The sequence below is a fragment of the Lithobates pipiens genome, unplaced genomic scaffold (assembly GCF_037356315.1).
Source record: "Lithobates pipiens isolate NorthernLeopardFrog02 unplaced genomic scaffold, aLitPip1_a1.2 Scaffold_1, whole genome shotgun sequence".
Taxonomy (NCBI): Eukaryota; Metazoa; Chordata; class Amphibia; order Anura; family Ranidae; genus Lithobates; species Lithobates pipiens.
This window is the reverse complement of record NW_027507685.1, coordinates 35,397,868-35,425,326: the sequence shown is the minus strand read 5'-3', so window position 1 is coordinate 35,425,326 and position 27,459 is coordinate 35,397,868. Positions and strand designations below refer to the sequence as shown.

Below are 27,459 nucleotides of genomic sequence, written 5' to 3'. Positions count from 1 at the left end.
TCACTACAAACTAAGAAATGGATGTAATGAGACAATGACCCCCTTTTGGCTAATGGTGTGAACTGCTGTGTCTCCTTTTCTACTAATATCTCTTGAATGAGAGGCATATGCATGGTGGCTTTTCTCAAACCAATCTTTGATGGATTCCCTATAATATCCCATATTCCACTTAAGAACATATGGACACCTTTTGCTGGATGTGAATTGCTTATTGGTCATCCTCTTTGCTTCTAATATCAATGGTCGAATCTCTAATTTGTGTGTCTTGTCCAGCTTGCTTCTCTTATATGGAACCTGGTTCTTGTCTGTGGAGATTGCTATGCATGCATATTCACAATTCAGGCAATTCAAGTGAATCTGATCCATTGCTAATTCCCTACTGTGTGTCCTAAAGAAGCAGATTAGCAAAAAGCATTGACACACAAGGGTTCACTTACCTCAAAATTTTGCATCAATATCTCTGTAAGGTATTGGAGCTTAAATGATCTGGGATTGTGATTTACATCTTTTTAAAAAATATTTAGCTTTTTATATATATCTTGATTTTATGCTGTTTGAAAAATAAAAAATACATTTTACAGAAATGTCCTAGTGTCCTAGTCCTAGTGGACTGTTTTTTTTTCCTTTTTTTGACTTCAAGCATACTGCAGATGTGGCGAGGCAGTGTTTCTTGTAATTAGAATAAAATGGTGAGTTTGGCAAATTTTTATATCACACGGTATTTGCCCAGCAGGTTTTCAAAAGCAATTTTACACACTAACGCATGAATACACATTAATGAATTTCAATGCACACAAAGACGATATAATACCCACATTTTTGGTAAACTATAAAATACGATTTTGCACCAAGAAAATAGAGACCAAACATGTCAGCTTTAAAATTGTACACGATTTTGCAATGGCGCCAAACTTCAGTATTTAAAAATCCCCATAGGCGATTCTTTATAAGCCTTTATTGATTACCTGTTTAGAGTTACACAGGAGTAGTGTTGGGCGAATTATTCAGGCTGAGCAAGAGCTCGACCTGAACATTGCCTGTTTAGATGTTCGTTAAGCACCCAAATTTTCTTGTGCGTTCAACGGGATGTTCACCCGCCAAGCGCACAGTCAATAAGTTGCAAACCACCACATCCTTAACAATGATTCATCAGCTGTCAGCAGGCTTCCAACACTGACAACGGAAAGAAAAAAGATTGCTGGCAATACAAAATAAAAAGTAAAATCTATGTGGGGTTCTCCCTCCCCAATCCATACCAGGTCCTTTGGGTCTGGTATGGATTTTAAGGGAAACCCCACATCAAAGTTTAAAAAAAACAGCACCGGGTCCCCCCAAAATCCATACCAGTCCCTTATCTGAGCACACAGCCTGGCAGGCCAGAAAAAGGGGGGGTGGAACAAGAGCATGCATACAACATGGAGGATGGGTGTTTTGGGGGGGCCTACTCCAAAGCACCTTGTCCTCATGTTGATGGAACAAGGGCCTACTTCCAACAACCCTGGGCTGTGGTTGTGGGGGTCTGCGGGCAGGTGGCTCATTGGAATCTGGAAGTCCCCCATGTAACTCTACCCATTCACCAAAAAAGTGTCAAAATTAAGTAAAAACAGTACACAGGTTTTTGACAATTCCTTTATTTAAAAATAAATGTCCTCCACCACCGCCGGACCCGAAAAAATAGAAAAAACATTCCACCGTCAATGTAGGCTTACCGCCTACAGTAGGCTCCACTGTTTGACAGTTCTTATATAGATAGGGGGCTGACCCATATAGTGACATCCAAAGTGTGGAATGTCCCTCGCTCTACTGGGAGTAGTAAAAATGTGAAAAGAACGACAAGTGGTGAACTTGAAATGAAATAATAATATTAAGATAATAATAAATAGATCTGCAGCAAAACCTGATAAAGTTCACAGTACGCAAAAAAAAAAAATCATAAATTTAAAGTGATCTCGCGCAGACATATAAAATGCAAATGCAGAACCTATGTCAAAATGTAATTCTCATAGCAAATAAAAAAGTCTTAAAGTGCAATTAGTAATGACTTTACAAAGGTGCATAAATATATGGAGGCAAACGTGCTGACAAGGGTCCAATTAATGTTCAAATAGTTGCAAATCTGCTGAAAATCAATAATTAAGTATATGAAGCAATTCTCCACAAACAGGAATCAATCAACGTTTTCCAGTCTTCCAGGGAGATAGGATAATATGGGAGGAATAAATCGGTATACTGCTGTATATATAAATCAGTAACCATAGATATCCATACAAGGGGGAAATAAATCAGTGACTGCTGGTAATATACTGCTGCATACACCAATCAGCAACCATAAATGTCCAAAAATAACTCCATATATATCTTCCTATAGCATCAGTCTCTCAGAACTCTCACCTCATGTATGATAGTAAATGTCATCAAGGAATAAACTGAGACTCTTCACCGCATCCCCTTTGTCCCTTTTCCAGCTTTTCATACATTAATCATGGAGCCAAGGATAGCTTCTCCAGTTATAGGAATCCTCCACTTAGCCGTCCCAATATACTCCAATGATAAGTTCAGCCAAAGGGGGAAACAGATAAACAAAATGCCTCCAATAGTGTAGTAGGTTTAAACAGGATAGGTGCGTTTATTAAGGGTATATAGGGTGGACTCTTACATGATAGACAGTAAAAACAGGCAAGACAATTAAAACCAGAATTTCCTGCGCCTCCTTTCGTCACTCCCGGTGCACGTCTGATTCCAGCCAGTGGCGGTGTATATTGGGACCGCTAAGTGGAGGATTCCTATAGCTGGAGAAGCTATCCTTGGCTCCATGATTAATGTATGAAAAGCTGGAAAAGGGACAAACGGGATGTGGTGAAGAGTCTCGGTTTATTCCTTGATGACATTTACTATCATACATGAGGTGAGAGTTCTGAGAGACTGATGATACAGGAAGATATATATGAAGTTATTTTTGGACATTTATGCTTGCTGATTGGTGTATGCAGCAGTATATTACCAGCGGTCACTGATTTATTTCCCCCTTGTATGGATATCTATGGTTACTGATTTTATATATACAGCAGTATACCGATTTATTCCTCCCATATTATCCTATCTCCCTGGAAGACTGGAAAACGTTGATTGATTCCTGTTTGGGGAGAATTGTTTCATATACTTAATTATTGATTTTCAGCACATTTACAACTATTTGCACATTCATTGGACATTTGTCAGCACATTTGCGTTCATATATTTATGCACCTTTGTGAAGTCATTACTAATTGCACTTTAAGACTTTTTTATTTGCTATGAGCATTACATTTTGATATACCGGTAGGTTCTGCATTTGCACTTTACATATAGTGACATCACCTGGTGGTACCGCCCCCTTGTGATGTCACTGACCCAGCATGCATTATGGGGCTCCGAATAAAGTTCAGAACACAGTTTGGCAAACCCCTCACTAAACAAATTCAGATATGTTCAGCTCATCCCTGCACGAGCTGAGATATCTATCCCCATATAGGCTGATAACGCAGTATTATTTACATCTTACTATGGTGAATACACTAGAGCAGGGATCTGCAATTAATGGACCTCCAGCTGTTGCAAAACTACAAGTCCCATCATGCCTCTGCCTCTGGGTGTCATGCTTGTAGCTGTCAGAGTCTTGCTATGCCTCATGGTAAATGTAGCTCTGCAACAGCTGGAGGTCCGCTAATTGTATATCCCTGCACTAGAGGGTGCAGGGCACAGAAATACTATCAATGATTTCAATGGAGCATCAGTTGGCATTTAACAAGAACATAAAGAGCTTGATTTACTAAAGGCAATTAGACTGTATATTTTGCCAGGGAAGTTGCTCTTTGCAAGGAAATTTTCTCCAGAGCTTAGTGAATGAAGTGACGTTTTGCTGTCTTCCATCTTCCAAACATGCACAAGAAAAATTGAATTTTTCCTATTTTCCTTGAATGTGATGGGGTATTCTTTGCAAATTGGAATTTCACAACATTCACCAAGTTCTTTGGAAATTTCCTTTGAAAAGTGAATAGAATATCTGTATTTAGTACAGCATCCCCAATGACTGGTTATATAGGTAACTGCCTGGTGATAAACAGAGATGGAAATCAACTGATGTACAGTAGTAAAAAATCTCTGATTCACCTAAAGTGAAGAACATTTGCAGAATTTCTCTTTAAATTTTTTAGCATACAGTGAATATCATTGGATTTTTTCTCTTAAAAGTCAATCAGGTGTTGCAATTCTCTACACTCTATTAAATTTGAATAGCTGGAATTTGATTGGCTGCCTTAGACAAAATAAATATTTTTCTGTCATTTGCTTTACTTGAGGTAAAGCCGCCTCAGCTTCACTCACACACACAGAGAGCGGCATGTTCGTGGGCGCTCTGCCCCCAGTCTGCCTTCACTTCCCGGGCTGTTTGTCACTGTTTACTGAAAGGGAGGAGCGAGGGAAGTGTGGGACTCCCTTCCCAATAATAGGGGGGAGGCCGTCCCTCCCGGGGCGGAGCACTTGACAAGTGACCATATGAGCCCTGGGACAGCACAACACACAGTTAGCCATTGACCACACCCACCACAACACAGAGTGCCCACCCCTGCTAACAATTAGCCGTGGCACCACAAGCACACGACTCCATGATTGGCTGCTCTGATGGGCTGTTTATTGCTGACATAGCATTCAATAGAATGTGCCTGTCTCAGCTCTCTCCTTCTTGATTTTAAGGGCAGCCCTGAGAAGCTGGCACTAACAGTCAACACAGTGAGTGAAGTTCTTGCACCTATCACACTGGCCCCCACCACCACCACCTGTCACACTGTCCCCCCACCACCACCACCTGTCAGCTTGCCCCCACCATCTGTCACACTGGCCCCCCACCTGTCACACTGCCCCCATCACATGTTACACTGGCCCCCACCAACACCAACTGTCACACTGGCCCGACCACCACCACCTGTCAGACTGGCCCCCCACCACCACCTGTCACACTTGCTCCCTACCACCTGTCACACTGGCACCCCACCACCACCTGTCACACTGACCCCCAACCTGTCACACTTCCCCCACCACCTGTTACACTGGCCCCCACCTGTCACACTGGCCCCCTCCACCTGTCACACTGTCCCCCTCCACCTGTCACATTGGCCCCCACCACCTGCCACACTGCCCCCGACCTGCCATACTGGCCCCCACCTGTCACACTGGCTCCTGGGCCCCCACCTGTCATGCTCTCCATCACCTGCCACACTGGCCCCCACCAACTGTCACTGTCTCTATCACCTGTCACATTGGCTCCCCACCTCCTGTCACACTCTCCACTAGCTGTCACACTGGCCCTCCCACCTGTCACATTGGCCCATCACCACCTGTCATACTCTCCACTAGCTGTCACACTGGCCCTCCACCATCTGTCACACTGCCCCCCACCTGTCACACTGATCCTCCACCACCTGCCACACTCTCCACCACCTGTCACATTCCCCTCCCCCACCTGCCACACTGCCCCCCACCTGTCAAATTGGCCCCTGGCCCCCCACCTGTCATACTCTCCACTAGCTGTCACACTGAATCCCCACCACCTGTCACACTGGCCCCCCACCACCTGTCACACTGGCCCAACACCTGTCACACTGCCCCAACACCTGTCACACTGGCCCCCCACCACCACCTGATACATGGCCCCCCACCAACACCTGTCACACTTCCCCCCTCCACATGTCACACTGGCCCCCCACCACCACCTGTCACACTGGCCCCCACAACCTGCCACACTGTCCGCCCCACCTGCCACACTATCCCCCAACTGTCACACTGGCTCCTGGCCCCCCACCTGTTACACTCTGTTTACACCACCCCCACCTGTCACCCCCATCTGTAAAACTCTCCCCACCTATCACACTGTCTCTCCCCCACCTGCCACACTGCTAGATTTGGATGCCTCTTTGCTGGTTTTGGCTGTCTCTTTGTTATATGGGGATGTCTCTTTGCTGGATTTTTCTGTCTCTTTGGATTGGGCTGTCTTTTTTATATGGGGATGTGTACTTGCTGTATTTTGCTGTCTCTTCTGTCTCTTTGGATTGGGCTGTCTCTTTGTTGGATTTGACTGTCTCTTTGTTATATGGGGATGTGTACTTGCTGGATTTGGCTGTCTCTTTGGATTGGGCTGTCTATTTGCTGGATTTGTCTCTTTGACATCTTATGGCATGAATTTTGTAAATGAAAATAAATTTAGCAGTTTCATATTCAGATGTTTTAATATTTTCTACTGTATTTAAAATGGTAGTTTTATTTTTGTTTGGAGGGGGGGGGGGTGTTAAGTAATTGGTCTAGCCTAGGGTGCAAAATAGTCTAGCACCGGCCCTGGATCCATAGGAGAAGTACAGCCAAACGACCTTTGGCTATACTTCTCCGTTAAGTATAACATAACTTTGTATTTATTTAAGCAAGGCTGTATTTAAATAGCATGCTGCTCTGGACAAATATAAATGTATTTTTAGGCCCCAGTCTCCACCATCAAGTATTCATGCTTGCTAAGACTAAAACTACAATGTGCTGTCAGAGGCATGTTGTTTTTTTTACTGCATATGGAGATCTATGTTTGAACATAAAGCTCATAAGGAGAGGTGGTGAGAAGTTTCCATGTTGCTTGAGGTACAGAATATCCTGTGAATTCTCTCTACAGCCCCTGCTCCTCCCTGCTCTCTCCTTCAGTTGTTTTTGATAGATATACTTGTACTTCTAGATGTAGCAAATAACAAATGGAAAAAATAAAGAAAAAGAGTGGCAACATTTATTTCTGTCTTGGTTCTTCATCCTCTAACAGTGCTATTTTAGGCAATGGATCAAAAGTTCCTTGTGTAAAATAAGTCCTTCTTTTAAGATAGCCTAAAGCAGGGGTGCCCAACCAGTGGCCCGCAGAGCCCTCTGATGTGGCCCTCGACCTCCTTCTCTAAGATGGCAGGTTGGCAAGCCCAGATCACGGGTTGCCGACCAGCCATCCCAGAGCAGCAGTTTTGTGAATGAAGCCACTGGTAGTGGAAGCAAGTGGCTGCAGAGCAGAGCCACATAAGCCAATGCTTCCTGTATGATGCCCGCTCCTGATACCAAATGCACTCCGCCTGGGACAGCAACAGCCAGTGATACTAGAATGGAAGACGGTTATTAAAGGTAAGTTTACTACTAAATTCACAGTATATATGGATATATCTGTTTTGCAGTAGTTACTGGGCTGCTTTCAAACTGATCCACAGGTGCAGTGCAGCTGCGGGTTACCTGCATTGAGCCATAGACCTCTGTTATTACCTGTGGGTTTGTTGCGCCTTCAGAAAGTGTGCTACATCTGCAGAATATAATAGAAGTTTATGGCAAAGTGCAGCTAACCCGCAGAAAATCCACAGGTTCACTGAGCTGCACCTGCGCTTTGTCCGGCGGACAAATTTTGAGTCAAAACTACTTTCTAAGTCCGCTGGACTTTATGATGAAAAAGTCCGCTGGAGCCCACACACAATCAAATTGTCTGGCGTACTGTGGTCCGGCGGACCTGGTCCGCCGGACAATTCGATCATGTGTACGCGGCATAAGAATCCCCTATTACTCTGAAGCAGCAAGAAGCCAGTTCTGTTCTTTAGTTAAACTGAACAGGGCAGTGGTCATAAGACACAAGCTGTTCTAAGTCATAAATCAGACTCCTTTTCTCCAACTATCATCTTTACAGGTTCTATCATCATAAGCTTGTTAGCATAGACTCCATGATTAGCTCTCTAGGATTCAGTTGTATGCATTCATTGTTAGTGAGAAGAACATTTGCTATATAGCTCAGGGACATGCGTTGAGGTCAATGGCTGGTCAGGCACTAGCTAGTATCAGAGCCAGATACACACAGGTAACATACGCCATGATCGTTGGAGCGAGAGCAATAATTCTAGCACTAGACCTCCTCTGTAACTCTAAACATGTAACCTGTAAAACATTTTAAAGAGTCACCTATGGAGATTTATAAGTACTGAAGTTTGTGCAATTTTAAAGTGTGACATGTTAGCTATCAATGTACCCGGCTTAACATCATCTTTCACATTATACAAAAAAATCAGACTAACGTTCATTTTTTAAATTATTAATGAAACTGTTTTTTCCCAAAAAATGCATTTAAAATAATTGCTGCGCAAATACCGTGTGACAATGCCACCATTGGTCCAAATCTACAAGCTGTTCATTGAGCTCAGTGCCTTTGACAAGAAGTGAGAGGCACTGAGCTCATCCTCTCAGTCTGCTGCAAACAGAATGTGCCAGCTTGTATTTAACCACTTCCCGACCGACGCACGACGATGTACGTCGGCAGAATGGCACGGGCTGGCAAATACGCGTACAGGTACGTCCATTTGTAATTGCCGCCCTGCCATCGCGCATGCATGCCGGTCGGGACCCCCGTGAGTCTGGTCGCGGGTCCCGTGCACTTGATCGCTGAGGGGATACCCGAAATAGTCTCACGGGGAGGCTGAACGGGGAGATGTCGATGTAAACAGCATCTGCCCATTCTGCCTAGCAACAAGTGACACTGTGATTGGAGCAGAGATCAGTGTTCACTAACACACAGCCCAGCCCCCCACAGTTAGTAACATGTCCCTAGGACACACTTAACCCCTTCACCGCCAGTGTCATTTACACAGGAATCAGTGCATTTGTATAGCGCTGTATAAATGACAATGGTCCCAAAAATGTGTCAAAAATGTCCGATGTGTCCACCATAATGTCACAGTCACAATAAAAAATCGCTGATCGCCACCATTACTAGTAAAAAAAAAAAATCTTAATAAAAATGCCATAAAACTATCGCCTATTTTGCAAACACTATAAATTTTGCGCAAACCTATCAATAATCGCTTATTGCAATTTTTTTTTACCAAAAATATGTAGAAGAATATGTATCGGCCTAAACTGAGGAAAAAAAATGTTTTTTTATATATTTTTGGGGGATATTTATTATAGCAAAAAGTAAAAAATAATGCGTTTTTTTTTTCAAAATTATCACTCTATTTTTGTTTATAGTGCAAAAAAAAAAAAACGCAGAGGTGATCAAATACCACCAAAAGAAAGCTCTATTTGTGGGAAAAAAAGGACGTCAATCTTGTTAGGGAGCCACGTCGCATGACCGCGTAATTGTCAGTTAAAGCGACGCAGTGCCGAATCGCAAAAAGTGGTCTGGTCTTAAGCCAGCAAAATGGTCCGGTCTGAAAGTGGTTAAAGTGGCTGCTCTGTATTTAGCTTCTGGCAAGTTGTGCAAGGAGCCCCGTAACTCTGGAACCATTGTAGGAGCCCCACATTTTTACCAGTGGTGAGGACTTATGCTACATACCCCCAAAATTGGGGGTCCCTGTGACCCCAGGTCGCCAATCCATGACCCTCAAGGCCCTGCCTCATCTGCCTCCCCTGACCGCATGTCCCTGATACAGTTGGCAGAGGATTTGCAGACCATGAAAGCTTAACCAGCCCCAAATTGCTTTTGCCATATAAAACCTTAAAAAGATAATGTCAGATTTGCATGATTTTCAGTCAAAGGAGTTGATTTACTAAAGGCAAATAGACCGTTCCAATTCGTAGGGGAGTTTTCACTTTGCAAAAAAAAAATTTCCTTAGCTTAGTGAAGGTGGTGATAATTCACTTTGCAAAAAAAAAAAAAAACACAATCATGTGCAAGAAAAAGAAACCAATAGTATTTTTTCTTGCACATGATCAAATGATGGAAGTTAACAGAGTTTCACCTCAGTCACTAAACTAAGGCAAAGTTTGCTTGGTAAGTGAATTTGCCTTTAGTAAATCAACCCCTATGCCACTATTAAATACAAAGGAAGGTAGAAGTGTTTGGTTTGATTGTGGACAGTTGCTTCCATGCAAATATTTAACCCTATGCAAAAATGACTAAAACATTAACACCTACAATGTGCAAGCTACAATACACAACAGCCAAAATGAGAGACACACTTGGCTACACCCTAATTATCTCAGACATTTTAGAAAAAAAGTATAACTCTTATAAGATCCATGTTTGTTTATACAGGTACAATCTCCTAGCTACAGCTCCCTGCTTAAATCATTTTAAAAGATGGTAATTATAGCACAGTTCACCCCCTCATCATTTTAAAATACTGCAGTCAAAGGGATACAATATGTACATGTTGAAAATCAAATAATTTGATAATTTTTTTATTTATTTATTTATAAAAAAAAAATCTTAATTTTAACCCCTTTGCTGCCAGAGCCGTTTTTTGCACACGTTTAGAAAATCATTTTAGGCCTGAAGAAGAAAACCCACACATATTATATATTTCCTGAAAGCAGACACCCTAGAGAATAAAATAGTGTAGTTGCAATTTTTTATGTCATGCAATATTACCGCAAAAGGTAACTAACGTGAATTTTAGGGCAAACAAACGCAATCAATTCCCTCTATTTTTGGAAAAATATAACATGCCAAACCTTACATTTATGTGCGCCTGTGAAATGGCAAACTTCAGTTTAGTTTCCTATATTTTCTATAGGCAAAGTTTTAAAAGCCATCAGCATCAGTTTAGTGTTATGGAGGAGGTCTGGTGTTAGAATTATTTCTCTTACTTTGGTGTACGCAGCGATAGGTAACATGTGTCATGCAACCAGCGTTTTCACGCGTAGGTGCCCTGACACATGCATTTACATTTGTGCGTGTGTATGTGGGGGGGGGGGGGGGGGGGGGGCTCACATTTTTTTTGGGTGGGGGGGATTTTATGTACTTGGGTGCTTAGGTGTAACTTTCTTTTTTTTTTTGCAAAAAAATCCCCAAAAATTTTTTATGTCATTTTTTTCATCACATAGGTATGTGATGATTTTTTGGTGACAGGTTCTATTTATTGAGATATGCAGGGTTTAAAAGACCATGTGTGTCTCCACTGAATGTTTTTCAATGCAGATCACATTTCAAAACATTCTTTCCCAGCAAAGTGAGCCGGGGACACTGAGATCTTGACCTAGAAGTGACATCAGGGACTTTGCTTTCCTTCCCCTCTATCTGCTGGCACCCGCCATAGAGATCCCGGGCCAGTCGATGGGAAAATGGAGCCCGGTAAGCATGGTGCTGTGGGAAGCAGCGGAGGGAAGTTGCAGTACCGGGGGGTGTGTGAGATCAATCAAAATGCTCTCACCTGACAGGCAGCAGTCTGCCTGTAAATTTGACACACAATGTCTGTGGCTGCAGCCACCAGATTGTGTGTGATACCCCCCCTCCCCCCGCTGTTAGGTCCATATGACGTACGGACCTGGCGGCAAAAAGGTGAAATACCACTTCTATTTTTCCCGTTATAGCACAAGAGATAATACATTTTTTTTTGTGTGTTTGGTTCATTTATTAACATTTTTAGATAACAAGCATACTTATCTGCTCTGGTACTAAAAAAAATCTAATATTTGTTTCATTGCAGTCTTGGGACCTACATATTTAGCAGTGATCATTTAACCTTTTCGCTGCCAGAGGCATTTTTGTGGTTTTTACACACATGTTTAAATGAAATCATTTTAGCCCTGGAGATTATGTAAAACCCCCAAACATGATAGATTTTCTGAAAGCAGACACCCTAGAGAATAAAATAGCGGTAGTTCCGATATTTTTTTATGTCACACAATATTATCACAAAGGTCCAGGAAAAGCAAATGTCAGTAAAAAAAAAAAAAACACATTAAAGTGAATTTTACGGCAATTAACTAAACACTTTTTGGTAAATATAAAAGATGAGGTTATACTGAGTAAATAGATACCCAACATGTCAAACCTTAAATTTGTGTTCAACAAACAAACAAACTTCAGTACCCTATATTTTCTACAGGTAATGCTTCAAAATTCCCCTATATGTAATCAGCTTAGCGTTACGGAGGAGATCTGGTGCAATGGTTGCTCTCACTCCGTCATGCGCGGATGCACTAAGACATGTATTGCAATCAGCATTTTCACAAGTAGGCGCCCCCACAACGCATGTGTTTACATTCGTACGTGCGTATATGTAGCGGTAGGGGGGTCTCAAGATTTGTTTCAGAGGGGGATTTTATGTGCTTGGGTGCAACTTTATTTTTTTGGCAAAACAAAAATATTTTTTTTCACCACATAGGGAACAAAAAGTCCCCTATATGGTGATTTTTTTGTCAGGTTCTCTTAAATGGGCTCCACTGAATGTTTTGCAATACAGATCACATTGCAAAATGTTGCTTCCCAGACATGCTAGCCGGGGACACCAAGAGGTCGATTTCTGGGTCACAGCAAGAAGTGGAGGACATGTATCTGCTCTTCTCCTTTTCCCCCCAGCTGCCAACACTTTCCGTGTTGATCCGGGGCCTGCAGATGGACAAGCAGAGCCAGAAAACATGGCAGGTGTGCAGGCGTGCATGTGCAGGGTGGGGGGGCCTTGGTACCAGGGGTATGTGTGAGCAATTGGTGGTAGTGCAGCCACCAGAATGCTTTTACCTGGCAGGCGGTAGTCTGCCTGTCAGTTTTACACACAATTTTTTATGACACCCCATTTATTACATTGTATGCATTATTGTACATCAAAGTGTGGACCTGTAATGTCATCAGCCATGTCTGACATGACATTGTTTATCATAAGTTGCCATGGTGCTGCTCATGTGATCAGCTAAGACACTGGTCATTTGATGGCTTTACACTTGATGGTTGAGAATAAAAGCAACTGTGACAGTAATCATTCACAGCATGCCTTGAATGTAACTGTTTTGGAAAACTATTAAATCAGTGGGTTTAAAAGTTCACCTCTTCATAAAAAATAATGAATGCGCATTTTTTCTGCTGGTAAAAAAAAAAATGTACATTTATTTTTTTCTAGGGAACCTGTAGAGAATTGCACCCACAATCAGCAGATCATGGGTGCAATGCAGGGCTCCTGAAGGCTGTCAAGATAGCTGTCTGCCCATACCTTATACAATCAATGAACTATGAAGGCCCTCACCAGAGCCATCGCAGTTCATTGAGAACCACAAGTTTTCAGCCATAATGGCTGACGTTAGTTGAAGATAAGGAGGAGAAGGTTCCCCTGCCTGCTGGCACAGAGTATGAGATATCAGGAGATATCAGAAAAATTGGTCACAGGAGCTGGAATATGTTACATGTTCCATTCTAAATATAGGTGGATATGTAACATGTTCCAATAGGTGAACTTATCCTTTAATTCCACTTTAAGGGGAAAGTTAGCAGAGGAGCAAAGACTGGAAGATTATTGATTCTTGAGCCATGTAAAGACTTCTTTAGCTGTCATCATAACCATCACTCAAGTCTCAATTCAGTTAAGTCAACTCAAGTTCATTACTTTACCCTTGTACACATGGTCGGACATTCCGACAATAAAATCCGTCGGATTTTGTCCGAAACTGGTGTTGCATACACACAGTCGGACAAAGTTGTCGGAAAATCAGATCGTTCGTAACGTGATGACGTAATTTAGTTACGACAGGACTACGTTCAGGCTAGTAGCCAATAGCTTTGGTCTAGGAATTTGATCTGAGCATGCGTGGCACTTTGTCCGATCGGAATTCTCTACAAACAATTAGACAAAGTCCGATCGGATCATGTTGTCGGGAAATTTTTATATCCAGCTCTCAAACTTTGTTGGTCGGATTATCCAACAACGCGGTCTGATCGAACATTTTCCATTGGAATGTCCGACCGTGTGTACAAGGGCTAACAGTAGCTGAAATAATTTAGCTGTTGCAATGTGGAAATTTTTTATTGACAGGCTAATTTTAAATATTCTTCAGTGTTTTAGGTTCAACATGTTTTTGAAAGAGCAACATGCTTGTGTAATGTTTTATATACTGGATACTGTCAATGTCAAAACTGATTCCAAGTACTTAAAGTAAAAAATTATTCCTGCTAGATCACTTCAGGCTGGCCCCTTTTGCAGATATAGTTATGTAAAACATAAAAAATACGTGTCTACACTGTTTAAAATTCATTAATACACTGTCTCACCATGCTCTGTAAATGCTAAGTTGCTCTCCATTTTTAGGCACTACCAAATAAGTAGAGGCTGATCTGCTGACAGGCTTAAATTGGAATTAAACCCTATCCTTTACAGCCAAGGAAGCTGCTTCTCTTTTATCTGCATGGTTTGACAGTTCAGTTGAGGACACAAGCAAATGTGACAGTTAGCAATCTTGGCATTCCAGGAATGTAACTGTTTTTTTGTTTTTTTTTAAACCGTTAAAATGATAGGTTTAGCTTCATTTTATGATCTACTGCTGTTCAAGGGGTTCTGGGCTTCTGCAAAATGGCAGCCTCCGGCAACAAAAAACAGGAGCAATTTACAGCACAGACTAATTATGGTAGCACCATTACTGTATTAATGTGGAATGTATGTTCCTTGCTAAAGAACATTATTTTTTATTAGGTTGTTATGGGTAAAGTTTTGCTTTAAGCTGTTTCATTGTCACTATAGAGAGGTTTGTTTAGTAATGCTATAACTAATACTATAGTATATAAATAAGAAATAGGTTTAGTAATACAACATTATTTAAACAGGACAAACTATATAATTTTGCATATGCTTTAGGCAGAATGATAAAAATATATACAATTAATAATACAAATAATGTAAAAGCTTGGTAGACAAGAAAACTACCCCGAATATCTGTTCTCTACTCTTTCAATTCCAATAGGCAATATAGTCTGTGTTCATACCTGACACTTGAGATCCATTCTTAAAATGCTTAATTGATTTTTTTTAATTATCAAAACATCATAGGTTTGAGTAATACATTGACAGTTAAGAAACTCTGTCTTTTTTTTTGTGTGGAAACAATGAGGTTGCTTTACTAATGGCAAATAGACTGTTCACTTTGCAAGAGAAGTTGTACAGTGCAAGGACATTTTCCCCAAAGGTCAGTGAATGTAATGAGATTTAACTTTGCAACTAATGCCCAATCACAAGCATGAAAAACAAAAAAAAAATAATGCATTTTGCTTGCTCGGGAATGAATGATGGAAGTTGCAGAGTCTCATATCAATGATCAAGTTCTGAGGATAATTCCCATGCAAAGTGAACAGTCTGTTTGCCTTTAGCAAACAAACCCCAATGTGTCAGAGTATCTCTGCAGGCTGTGTACACTTGCCAGTAGTAAAGGGTGGCATTTCTCTATAAATGACATGAATTGCAAGACTCATGATTTGGAAGAATTGGGTTTTTCAAGATGCATTCATCATTACTAATCTTGACGTAGTCTGGTATACACACTAATACAGTAATAGTAAAGATTTTAAAGTGGTTGTAAACCCTTACAAACCACTTTGACCTACAGGTAAGCCTAGATTAAGGCTAATACATTGACATGCATACATTGCGATGCATAGTAGTCCATTATGCTTTACCTTTGCAGGGAATCAAAGAGGAAGTAAACCCATCAGGGTTTACTTCCTCTTTAAACAGACTGTATATAATGCTGCAGCTGCTTTAAACAGAATATTAAAAATATATTCAATGAATATTCCAACGAATGTAAAAACAGGGACAAGAGAGACAAGAAACATACCTTAAATATCTGGCCTCTACCCCTTCAGTTCCAATAGGCACCAAACTTGTAACAAACAAACGTAATAAAAACAAAACTCTCCATCGGATCAGATTGCAACATCCTTACTTCCCTAAATAACAATTGATTCGCTTGGTACTTCTGGATATACTCTAATCTTCAAATAACAACTCATAGCAAATCCAGTGTTTATTAAACCTTCCTTCAGCTTACACCAGGAGTACTGGTTCTGTGGGTGGCTACACAAGGAAGTTAAAGCAAACCTGCCACCAACCAAAAAACATATCTCAACTGTACACCTGGAATGATCCAGTGTTTTGAATTACGATTAGTGCCTTTGTTTACCATCCATTGCCTTCTGCTTTGGGATTTAAAATCCTAAAACATATGGGTAAGATGGGACACCTGGCACACCAATGTTCCCTTCAAAATGCAGTGTCTTGTGCCTAGGCAGCCAATGACCATACCTAAGGGCTGTCACACGAGGAGCATGTGCCTAGCAGTTCTCAGAAATCTATTTTATTTAAAAGTATTTTTTTCAAATGAACTTTTTTTGGGGTAAAACAGTGACAGCAGCAGGATCCAATCCAATGGCTCCAACTGCTGTCTTAGCCAATGAGAAAAGGAGAGTCCTCAGAGAGCCAAATCTCTCAGGCACATCGCTGAATCGCAATGGGGCTCTGGTAAGTATTAGGGGAGCTGCTGCATCACATATATAACACATAAAGGTAAAATACCTTGAGCCTCTACAACCACTTTAATGATCCAGAGGGCACATAATACAGTGGAGGCGGCGGCGGGGGGGGGGGGGGGTATTTTGTTGTGAGTAAATGTTAGTTTTATAGTTGAAACGCAGCCATACAGCTAAACACAATAGAAGAAAAACATACACAATATGTTCATTGTTTACTATGAAAAATAATCTTGGCTGTGTTGAGTCTCTTTAGTGATTGACATAACCCTGTCACACTGCACAGCCTTGAGAAAGGATGGAACCTTTTCTCTTTTACAGATGAGGAATATGATGGTGTCACCTAAGATCCTGCAGCCTACTGTTTGTCCAGTGAAAAAGCAGCAGAATATTAATGAGGTTATATGTGTTCAAAACACTGTCTGATAATGGCGATCCACACTCTTTCAGTAGGAGTACTGCTTGGCTAAGGATTGTAACAAATAGACATCATAACAAATTTCAGATCCCCATATCAACTATATCACAAATCACAACAGTGATTTTTGGAATAAACACCTTACTGCATTAAACTGTATTTTGCATATCTGTTTGGAGTCCAGTTTTAAATCACATAACTGAGGCATTCATTACTTGCATATGTAAGAGTGCCTGCAAAACATATACTATTGGTGGGGATCCAAGAACAGGTTTAGGCTAGTCCTTTCTAACACTGGTTACACCATATCGTATGACACTTATATCATGCAATGCTAACAATAAAAAAAAACTTCATTTATAGCAATCCAGAGCCGAACTGACACTGTTGTATAATATACTAGGCATTCAACGATCCTTCTTATCCATCATAGCAATCAATACTATGCAAATAGCTCACCGAATGACATACAAACTAACAATGTATGTTTTAAAGGGTCACACCACAATCTGTCATTTGGTTATCAACAAAAATAAACTATTTCACGTTCTTTTGTTTAATCTCTAATATACATAGTGCTATGGCAAGATAACAAAAAAATAGTAAGCAAAAATATATAAGCCAGGACATAATATAACTCTAGAAGGCACAAATGTGTAGGTGGACAACCTTTATTTTGTACCTGATCACATTATATCAAGTTTACACATCAATCATTTCCTGTAGCAGTTTGGTATCTCAATGTTTAGTTTTTGTTTTTGTTTTTGTTTTTTTGTTTTTTTTTTATATAGATTAATGCATTGTGATCACAGAAACAAGTCAGGCATTTAAATACATATTAAGGAATACATATATTTTCTATTTAGTATACAAATTATTTCATGGATATGAATTTTTTTCTATTTTAAAAAAATATTTAACCCCCGCTCACATAGCAAGCATATCGAGAAAATCAATGCAACCCATCTGATTGCAAATAACAATATTGTTTCTTCTTTTTTTTATAGATAATCTTAAATCTATTCACATTTTGCAGAAAAAAAAAAATATCTTGTTAAATAAATGTGATATATATATATCCATTTTTTAAGGTGTAGACAAGAATGGTTCAAGTGACTAAATTAATTTTTTTGTAGAATTGTAAAGCATGGATTTATGCACTTGCACATTTTACCGTGATATTCCTCTTTTTTCTAGTTAAGGGTATTCCTGTTTTTTTTAAGAAACTGACCTTCCTTTGCATGCTTTTGACTTGTCTAAGATTATTCTTAAAACACTGTTTAGACTCGGATAGTAAAAAAAAAAACATTTTCACCAGCTTTATCCATTTGGAAGATGGAGATAGCCTTCTCTGGTAACAGTTTTCTTTTCTTTATCGGTGCAATAACCAATCACGGGGAGACAGACGTTTTGCATTTGGGTACAAAATATACAGTAGATGCCTCTGTAGATGAGGTTAATTTTGTTTGTGATAACATAAAGTATCCCTTTGGCAATAGTGTCTGGTGTAATCCTAGAGGTCCAGATAGTAGATGATCTGAAAAATTATAACCTACAAAGAAATTCCTTCAACCATAATCAACTGGACACTCCTGAAATCACCTGCATCTATGCCTATATAGATAATATTTGGAAGTTTAAAGTCTACCAAGGCACTTTTCATCATTAAATTACTGTCTTTACTAGGGTTTACACTGCAAGACCTACATTTTGCTCAGTGCTGTTTGTTCTTCAAGGACTTGTAAATAATCAGGTGTGCCTTGAAGTTTGGCTTTAAGTTCAAAGTATTCACTCTTTCTCTGTTCTACTACAATTTTACTGTGGTTCCCTCCTATTAAAGACTTCTTGCATTTCTTATCTTGAAGCTTTTCTGGATAGTGTATTTCAAAACCACTGACTCCTATGCTATTATATTCTTTTTTACTTTCTAAAAAATTCTGAATAAATAAATTGGAGTCTCTCCCTGGAAAAAACTCATCCAGTTCATCAATTGTGCTAAGTCTTTTTCTAGAATCCCCATGTGATAAATCTTTGTCAGTCAAACTCCTGAGGACCACCTTTTGTCCTTGGTGATCAGTAAATGGAAATCCCATTTCTGAGTCCTTTATGCCACATGTGTGACTCTTACTCATTTGTTCTATGGTTTGTGGAAAAAATGTTTCTGCAGAGATACCATCCATCCTAAGGGCTTTCTGGTCATGCTTCCTTAGCTGGAGCTGCATAGAACTGCACTCCTGGTTCCCGATGCCTTCATGCTTTACTGTAGGTTTTTTGTTACGTCGCAGAACAAAAACAAGAAGGCAAAATGCAACAAAAACAGTTAATATGAGCACTACTAAAATACTAAGTATTAAAATTGACAAAGGTACGGGTCCACCTGGTGGACTTTTTATAGGACCTACAGGGGTTGTGAATGTGATAGCAGGCATGGGACTGGTATACAGTGTAGGTGGCTTGTTTACCAGCTTGGGGCACAAAACCTCATTTTTCAGAGATCGTAGCTCAATGTTTGCAAACTGAACAGGTGTTTCACATTTGACCTCTTTCATAACAATGCCTTCGCTTAGCTTCTCCAGCCAGAGCTTCAAAGCTACCAAATCACACGTACAGTCCCATGGGTTTCCTTCCAGATCAATCTGTGTTAGAGATTTCAGCTGGTCAAGAACGCCACTTACAGGCAGGTACATGAAATGGTTATTCCTGATATTGAGTCTAGCCAGGGGCACTCCTGAAAATATGTAAGCTGGCAAACTTCTCAAGAGATTGTTATTTAAATAAAGCAGCTGAAGGTTTGGCATTGATTCAAAGGTCCCCCCCAATATTTCCCTTATAACATTGTATTCCAGATAAAGGTACTGGAGATTGTGCAAACCATTAAATATTTCAGGACTCAAACGTTCAATTTGGTTCCCATTAAGATAAAGCCTCCTTAGGTTTGTAAGGTTGCAAAATACATTTCCTTGAATCGTAGTCAGTTGATTGCTTCCTAAATGAAGCAGATCTAGACCTTCAAACTCAGCAAAGTCTGCCTGTTCCACCTGTTTGATATAATTCCCATTCACGTGCAGTTTCTTGGCATTAATAGGTTTAGGTACTAGTTCAGCCATTGACTCTAAATTTCTTTCCTGGCAATTAACACTCAATCCTAAATCGGAAGGATGTGTTTTACAAACACAAGGCGATGGGCAAGGAGTGAGAGGAGGTACCCTTGTTTGAAATGACACTATCTGGCTAAGATTGTGATTAGAAACAGATTTTCCAGACACTATGCCAGAATTCTTAGAAGGATTGGTAGTTTTAGGGGGCTTAGTGGCTAATCGGTTCTGTGAGGTTTGACCAGTGTGCCCCCCAGGTGTGGTGAATGTTGTCTCCATGGATGGAGGCAATATCCTTACATCAAAATCACTGCCAGTTCCCATGGAGCATAATTCTTGTTTATTTGTCTCTTTTAATAACCTTCCATACAAGTCACTCGGTGTTTCACAAATAGCCTCTCCAATGTAGATATTATATGGCATGTTCTCCAACCAAGCTTTCAATGGCAGCAAATCACACGTACAATTCCAAGGATTATCTTCCAACTGCAGCTCCACCACCCTCCCAATATGCTCCAGAACACCTATATAGGGTATCTTCTGTATTCTGTTTCCTCTAATGTCCAAATGAGTCAATGAAGCAAACCTAAATATATTGTCAGGTAAAGCAGAAATCAGATTGTCATTTAAAATGAGAACTTTCAACTTGTGTAGTTTATTGAAGGCTCCGCGCTCAATATACTTGATTAAATTGTAGTCAGCCTGGAGATACTCCAAGTTCTCTATGCCCAGGAAAGTGTCAGCCCTCAGGACTTTTAATTCATTGTTGTTCAAATGCAACTGTTTTAATGCACTAAGCCCCTGGAAAGCTCCTCCCTCTATATTCTGCAGCTTGTTGTTGCCCAGCTGCAGCGACACGGCATGGGTGAAATTAAGGAACGAGTTAGGGTACAAAATAATCAAAAGATTGTTCTGAAAGTTCAGATGGTAAAAATTAGACTGAGGGGGTTTCAGCTGGTTTGGTCGGTACACTGCCACCTTTTCACAGTTAACATATAGCACATTTTCTACTGACAGGCACGAGCAGACACTGCAGATCTCCAGGGTGAGTTCTGAGTCCGGGTTGGTGGAGGAGATTGGGGTGGAGAGGAACAGGAAAAGCCACACAAACATCTTCAGGCAGTAACAAAAAGATCTCAGGCTGCTGATGTACATCATCTGAGCAAACAGAAAGAAATGGTCTTAATATCACTGACTTATTACATGTCATATAGCATGCACAGCACGAATATGGGACTCGTAGCCTGTATTCATGTTTGCATCTGAGCATGTGTGTGTGTGTCTGTCTATGCAAATAAATACTAGCTGTCTACTTATGACACCATCACATACACAAACTTCCTTTTAAAACATGAAGCTATTCACTGTGTTTTTGTCTCATACAACTTTAGAATAAATTAACCATGAATGATTTTTTTAAGCACCGTCTCATATTCCACCTGGCCATATAACTTGCACTAGGGACAGATGTATGTTTATGAGAGTGTAACAGTAATCTGCATTCAGGTATGAAAAATCTTATGATCAGTGCAACATAATCTTTATAGCAACCATGTTCTGCAAAGCATCATACATTCCTGAGTGTATGGTCAATGAGATCATTTATGTATGTGTATTAACCAAATATGCTTAATTACACGTACATATATGCAACCTAAAAGGTGTGTTTTCAATGGGTTTTAATACAATACATATACAACTTGAAGTACAAAATCCACATGATATGAAATACATTATGCAAAGCATCATATGATGAATGGGTCTGTGTGCATACTGATGTACACACAACAGTGTATTTACAATACATACTGAAATTAGCAAAATACCATGAAAATTATATATATATATATAAAAAAAAAATTTCAGTGTTCGTAAAAGTAAATGTAGATTACATAATAAAAAAAAAGAAGAAAAGTCTATTGGTGCATGGTGCATCTAATGCATATTTTCAACCTGCATTACCTAGCTAAACTTTCAAGAGTAATCCTCCAAAAAATCTACATATGTGCATTTCAGCTGCCTGACACTTTACAACACAGCAACCTGCTAAATGTCACGGCTCCATCCAGCAAACCAGCACTCTGTCACACTGTCACATATAGCCCCATGCTGTCCCCACACGGCAGTACAGATGAGAGAGATGGAAAGGGATTGCATGCAGAGACAGAATGAAAGAGAGAAAGAAAGAGAGAAAGAAAGAAAGAGAAGATGATTAGCACAACATAGGTCAGTGTTGGACAGCAGTACCTATGATATCAGTGGCAAATGCCTGAGGTTTGTGATAGTACTGATTAGTACTGCAATGCTTTGCCGCAGCATGGTCTCTGCTCCTGCTGGGTGTTCTTGTCCTTAATCAGATATCTCCTCCAGAAGATGAACCTGGGCTGAGAAGTAGGGATCCCCTGGCACAGATCATTCATGCTAGAGGTTCTTCCTCTGCCAGTGTAATACAAGCCAGAAAAAAAAAAAAGGAATCTATTCCCTCTTAGTCTCTGCAGATCCTTAATTAGGAACAGGTAGCAGTGAATAAATGAAGTGGTACCCACAGTGCCAGATGATGCTAGAGAAAGCGAGGCTCTGGGGCAGGTCCAACTTGCTGTGTCGCTCCCGTGTCTGGGTTGCAAGAAGGAGTCCACAGTGTGATCGGAGGGCAGGGAATTACTGGAGAGGGTCGTATGAGCTGCATCAAACAGACTCCCAGTATGAATAAACCTCTCGCCTCCTAGTCAGCTGTGTTTCCATGGGATAATGTTTGCTGGTGGCGAATATCAGGCTTAGGAAGAGGTCTTTTTAGTCAGATAGCTGCTGGATGTGTCTGGTGGTTACAGGAGGGGAGGGGAGGGAGTGGGAGATCATTTGCTGCCGATGGAGGACAGATCCCTTTTCCACCGATCAGTCACAAAGAGAATCCATGAAGTAACCCTTCAGCTTCTAGATACAGACTACCAATGCCATTTTCAAGCCATGGACCTAGAAACACAGCAATCACACACAACTGAGCATAGAATACATAGATATATAACAAATACATAACCTAACTATTTTGACATTTTGCTAACATACTGCTATGCCTAAACAAGAGCAAAGTCATTTTAATGCTATCAGGTTTTTCAAAGCACCTTTCAGTTTTATTTCCCTAACAATATATGATTCATTTTTTTTTTTTTATCTGCATCAATTGAGCAAAGGCAGATAATGAAATCATTAATTAGCATCCATGCATGACAAAAACCACATGAAAATGCAGGATTTTGCCTAGCTGGGAAAATCTGACTTGCATCGATGATGGGGTATAACTGTAAGATGTCAAGCTTTGTCATTCTATTAAATCAGCATAGCAAGTAAATAATAGGTGCCCTCCTTTTTTTTTTTTTTTGGTCTGATGGCTTACCTTTAAAATTTGGATGCATGTAGGGAAATGGAAATGTTCTGCATTTTCTGATTGTCTCCAAGAGATCTGGACTTCGTTCTGTTCCTCACGCTCTCTCTGCTTCTCTATCACCCCCCCCATCCTTTCCTTCTCCCTCTCTCCCCCCTCTCTTTTCTCTCTCTCTCTCTCTCTCTCTCTCCCTTTCTTCCTCGCACACAGTATACACACACACACACACACATACACACAGCAACACAACCTCAACATGTATTAGTCGATGTCTTTCAATAAATAAGCACAGGCACACATGCAGCAACTGCAGTTAATTTTGGAATTCCAGTGGAAGGGTGAGTTTTTAAGAGCAGAAAGAAGAGCTGCAATTCACATCCACACAGATCCACAAGCACTAGATCAAGATAGAGTGCTCTGATCAATCATTATTGATGTCATGCTGCTGTTGAGTTTATTGGGATCAAAAATTAGAGCTTTGACTAGGACTACCCCTACTGTGCTCGGCCAAAGGAGGTGCTGGGGAATCAGATTACCTCTAGTAAACTAAGGGTAAAGAAGGGGTGGGTAGATGTACTTTGGGTATCTTTTTTTTTTTCTTTCACTGTGATGTGTGGGTGCTTCGCTCTAACACTAAAGGTATATAATGATGACTGCTAGTTTGTACCGTTCACCATGGCACATGCTTTAGAATATGTGATCTGATCCAAGCAAAGACCAAAAAGAAATGGCACCTTAGCACTTGTGCTCTTGGTATGGCTGTTAATGTAAAGGAATTGATGCAATATTTAGATGGTGGTCTGCCAGCTCTGCAACAAGCTTCTTTCACTCTGCATGCTAAAACTGTGCCACCACTGTGTGAGTACGGGCAACATGAAATGGGTGCACAAAATCTCTCTTTTTTTTGTAAGGATAAACCAATTACTTCTATGCTATCCTGTCCTTCAAGTGGGAAGATGATTAGGAAAGTGCATATTATTGAAAATGTGCTTCCTGTATAGCATAATTTGCTTGTTTTTTTTATTTTTTATACGTCTGTAGGGGATCAATGTTCTGTGATTTCATAACATAGCAACATTTATTTTGTAAATATTTTTTTTGGTTCTGCAAAAAAATATTCACTGTTTTCTGATCAATACCTCTTTCATCAGCGAGCACATAGGACATACGTAATGCTGTGAAGTACTGTAACCTATAGCAACCAGTGTATATGTCACAGTTCTTATGGCTACAAACTGATAGTGAACTCTGGTTGCTATGGGTTACTAGCCAGTTCAGATCATCATTGCTCCTAGCATAGCTTTAATAATTAAGCCTATTAATGTCTTTAATCAGATCAGTAAGTATTATTTCAAATCTTTTAATTGCAGGTTTTAATTCACTTTTGCTTCATGATAGATCATCATCACTTTTTTTTTTTTTTTTCTGTAAAGAATAAAAATAATAAGCTTTGCAGACATTTTGCTTATTTTTTAAAAACAGTGCTGGCATGATTTTAGCCTGGCATGTACTGCCTGGTAGGATTGAGTGCATTTATTTCTCAATCCCAAATAGACAAGCTTATTTAATAGGTGCTGGAACAAGGTACACCAACATATACTATCACCTAGTCAGATTTCACTTTTTTTTTTTTTTGTACTTTGCAGCAATCAGAAGGATGAAAGACAATTGATGATTGGTTGCTATGCATTTTTTTTTTTTTTTGCAGTTCACACTGTGATTTTCAGTGAAATAACCTTGATTTCAGACAGAGAAAATGAAGCTCATTTTCTGGCTGATGAAGTGAGTGCAGGAGGAGCAGAAGACGTAAAGGCCAATAGTCAGGACTGGCAGGTGGTGAATGGGTTAAGTGGCGATAAAGGTGAATTACGGGGGAGAGAATTGCGTGATTAAAACCAGAGAATACTAGGAAGGAGTCTATTTTTGGAAGATGTTTTTAGATGGTTAAAAGAGAGAATAGTTAAAGAGGAGAAAAAAAAAAAAAAAAAAAGGATTTAACCTGCAGAAATGAAGGGCTTAATTAAAAAGAGTGCTGCAGAGGTAGTAGGTTAAAAGGCTTAGGAAGGTTGAAGTGTTAAGACCATCAAGCAAGGGAATAAGGTAGGAGAGAAATGTGAAAGAGTAAGGATTTAGCAGAGGATATAATACAGTTCTGTCTTTTGCTGATATACATTTCTGCAGAGCAGGGAGCAGGGTGACCCAGTCTATTGTAAAGTGGGGGAAGGGTTAACTTCACTGCAGATGTATTGTGATCTTGTCTGTGTGCAAAATACTGAGGGATGCCTATGTGAGACGGCACATCTCCGAAGCAGCCACTGCTATGTTCTAATCAACATGCAGATGACATGTAACTGCAAAGACTCCCTCCAAAGCAGAACTGCTATACATAGAGATGACCCAGCCGTTCTTAGTTCATGCTAATTGTTGTCACGTCTCTTTCTTTTTATCCCTGAAAGCACATTTTGTTTTATACTGGCTCCCTCTGCAGCCTGCATGCTTGAAATGTACCTTTTCTTTTTTATGTGATCATATGAGGAGCCCCTTGACAATTAGGGTTATAGTTTTGAAAACAAACATTTATTTGTTATGACCACTGTTTAGTCTATTCTGCGCAACTATATTAAACGTATAAACTGTACTAAATAAAGAAGGGGGTACAAATTGCTGTAACCCATAGCAACCAAATTCCAAGCAGTATTAGACCCAAAAGCAAGCATTTATTTTAAAACAGCTCACTGATTCTTATGCCGCGTATACAGGACCGGACTTTCTGGCAGAAAAGGTCCGACGGAACCATTCCATCAGATATTCCGATCGTGTGTGGGTTTCATCAGACTTTTTTCTTAAAAAATTCAGATGGACCTAGAAATAGAACATGTTTTAAATCTCTCAGACGGAATCAATTTCTATCGGGAAAACCCTTCGTCTGCATGCTAGTCCGATGGACCAAATACGACGCAAAGGGCAGCTATTGGCTACCTTCCTTTTCTAGTCCCGTCGTACGTCATCACGTTCAAAACTAACGGACTTTGGTCCGTTCGTGCGTGGGCAAGTCTGGGCAAGGGCAGCTATTGGCTACTGGCTATTGAACTTCCTTTTCTATTCCCCTCGTTCGTCATTGCGTTCATAACTAGGGATGAGCTCAGGCGTGTTCGCATGGAACACGTGCAGAGCCCGCCAGGAAGTCGGCGCAGCGTTGCGCTAATCACAGGCAGTGAGACATTGCCCGTTCTCTGCAGCTGCACATCGGGGCAATGTCTCACTGCCTGTGATTAGTGTGGCGCTGCCCCGACTTCCTGGCGGGCTCTGCACGTGTTCCATGCGAACACACCGGAGCTCATCCCTATTCATAACGAACGGACTTTGGTGTGATCATGTGTGATCATAACTCCGTCGGAACAGCATTGGGAAGACCGTTTTCTGCCCGGAAAGTCCGGTCATGTGTATGCGGTATAAGATGTGATGGTCTCGTGAATTTTCTTTTGAAGGCTTTCTTTGCTTTATTTTCATCTGGGTTGAAGCTAGGAAGGCTGGTCATTAAGGATGAGCTCAGACGTGTTTGCATACTCCACGTGCAGAGGCCGCAAGAAAGTCGGCGCAGCACGGCGCTAATCACAGGCAGTGAGACATTGCTCGATCTCTGCAGCCGCACATCAGGGCAATGTCTCACTGTCTGTGATTAGCGCTGCACAATTTTCTTACAATTTTGTATACATTTTTCTTTAGATTTAGGCTGACCAAACATTATACACATTTCTTATTCAATTTCCATTAGATTTACCTTCAACTATGTAGTGCAAGGACCTGCCTGATTGCATACAAATTGAAAGTGTTTAGGTTTCACCTCATATTATATGGTTTTGGTAAATCTAAAGGAAAATTGTACAAGAAAATTGTACAATGTATGGCCAGCCTTACCTTCAACTGTGTAGTGCAAGGGTCTGCATAATTTAATACTATTTAAAGTGTTGTTTAGTTTCAACCTCAAATTTTATATGGTTTTTGGTAAATCTAAAAGAAAATCGTACAAGAAAGTTGAACATATATGGCCAGCCTAAAGCCCCTATACACACTATTAGATTTTCTGCAGGTTTTTGTCTTCAGATTTACCAAAACCATGTAGTGCAAGTGCCTGCCTGATTGCATACAAATTGAAACTCTAAAGTGTCGTACACAAGGTACGATTGTTGGCTAACCGAACGTCAGATTTTTGTCAAAAGGGCGTGCGGCAGGATCTTGCCTTGCATGCTAATGGCACACAATTGTCGTGCCACAAACACGCTTCTCCTAGGGGGTTATCTGATAAGAAGAGGAG

General features: G+C 40.5%; 1 protein-coding gene across 2 annotated transcripts; it reads right to left on the bottom strand.

The window, feature by feature from the left end:
- Window positions 1-17,323: 17,323 nt before the first annotated feature.
- Window positions 17,324-23,282, bottom strand: SLITRK4 (SLIT and NTRK like family member 4). Of its 2 annotated transcripts, XM_077488832.1 has the most exons (3): window positions 23,157-23,282; window positions 22,013-22,735; window positions 17,324-20,923 (listed from the first exon to the last, which is right to left on the bottom strand). In XM_077488832.1, the coding sequence occupies exon 3, from the start codon at window positions 20,921-20,923 to the stop codon at window positions 18,374-18,376; it is 2,550 nt and encodes an 849-aa protein (XP_077344958.1). In that variant the 5' UTR covers window positions 22,013-22,735; window positions 23,157-23,282; the 3' UTR covers window positions 17,324-18,373. The 2 variants fall into 2 exon arrangements, with proteins under 2 accessions (XP_077344958.1, XP_077345038.1); XM_077488912.1 differs by lacking the exon at window positions 22,013-22,735 and having other exon boundaries at window positions 23,157-23,250.
- Window positions 23,283-27,459: the final 4,177 nt, after the last annotated feature.

What these genes read in the sequence shown, in the direction of transcription:
- SLITRK4 (XM_077488832.1), bottom strand. Translation starts at nt 20,923, where the DNA reads ATGATGTACATCAGCAGCCTGAGATCTTTTTGTTACTGCCTGAAGATG.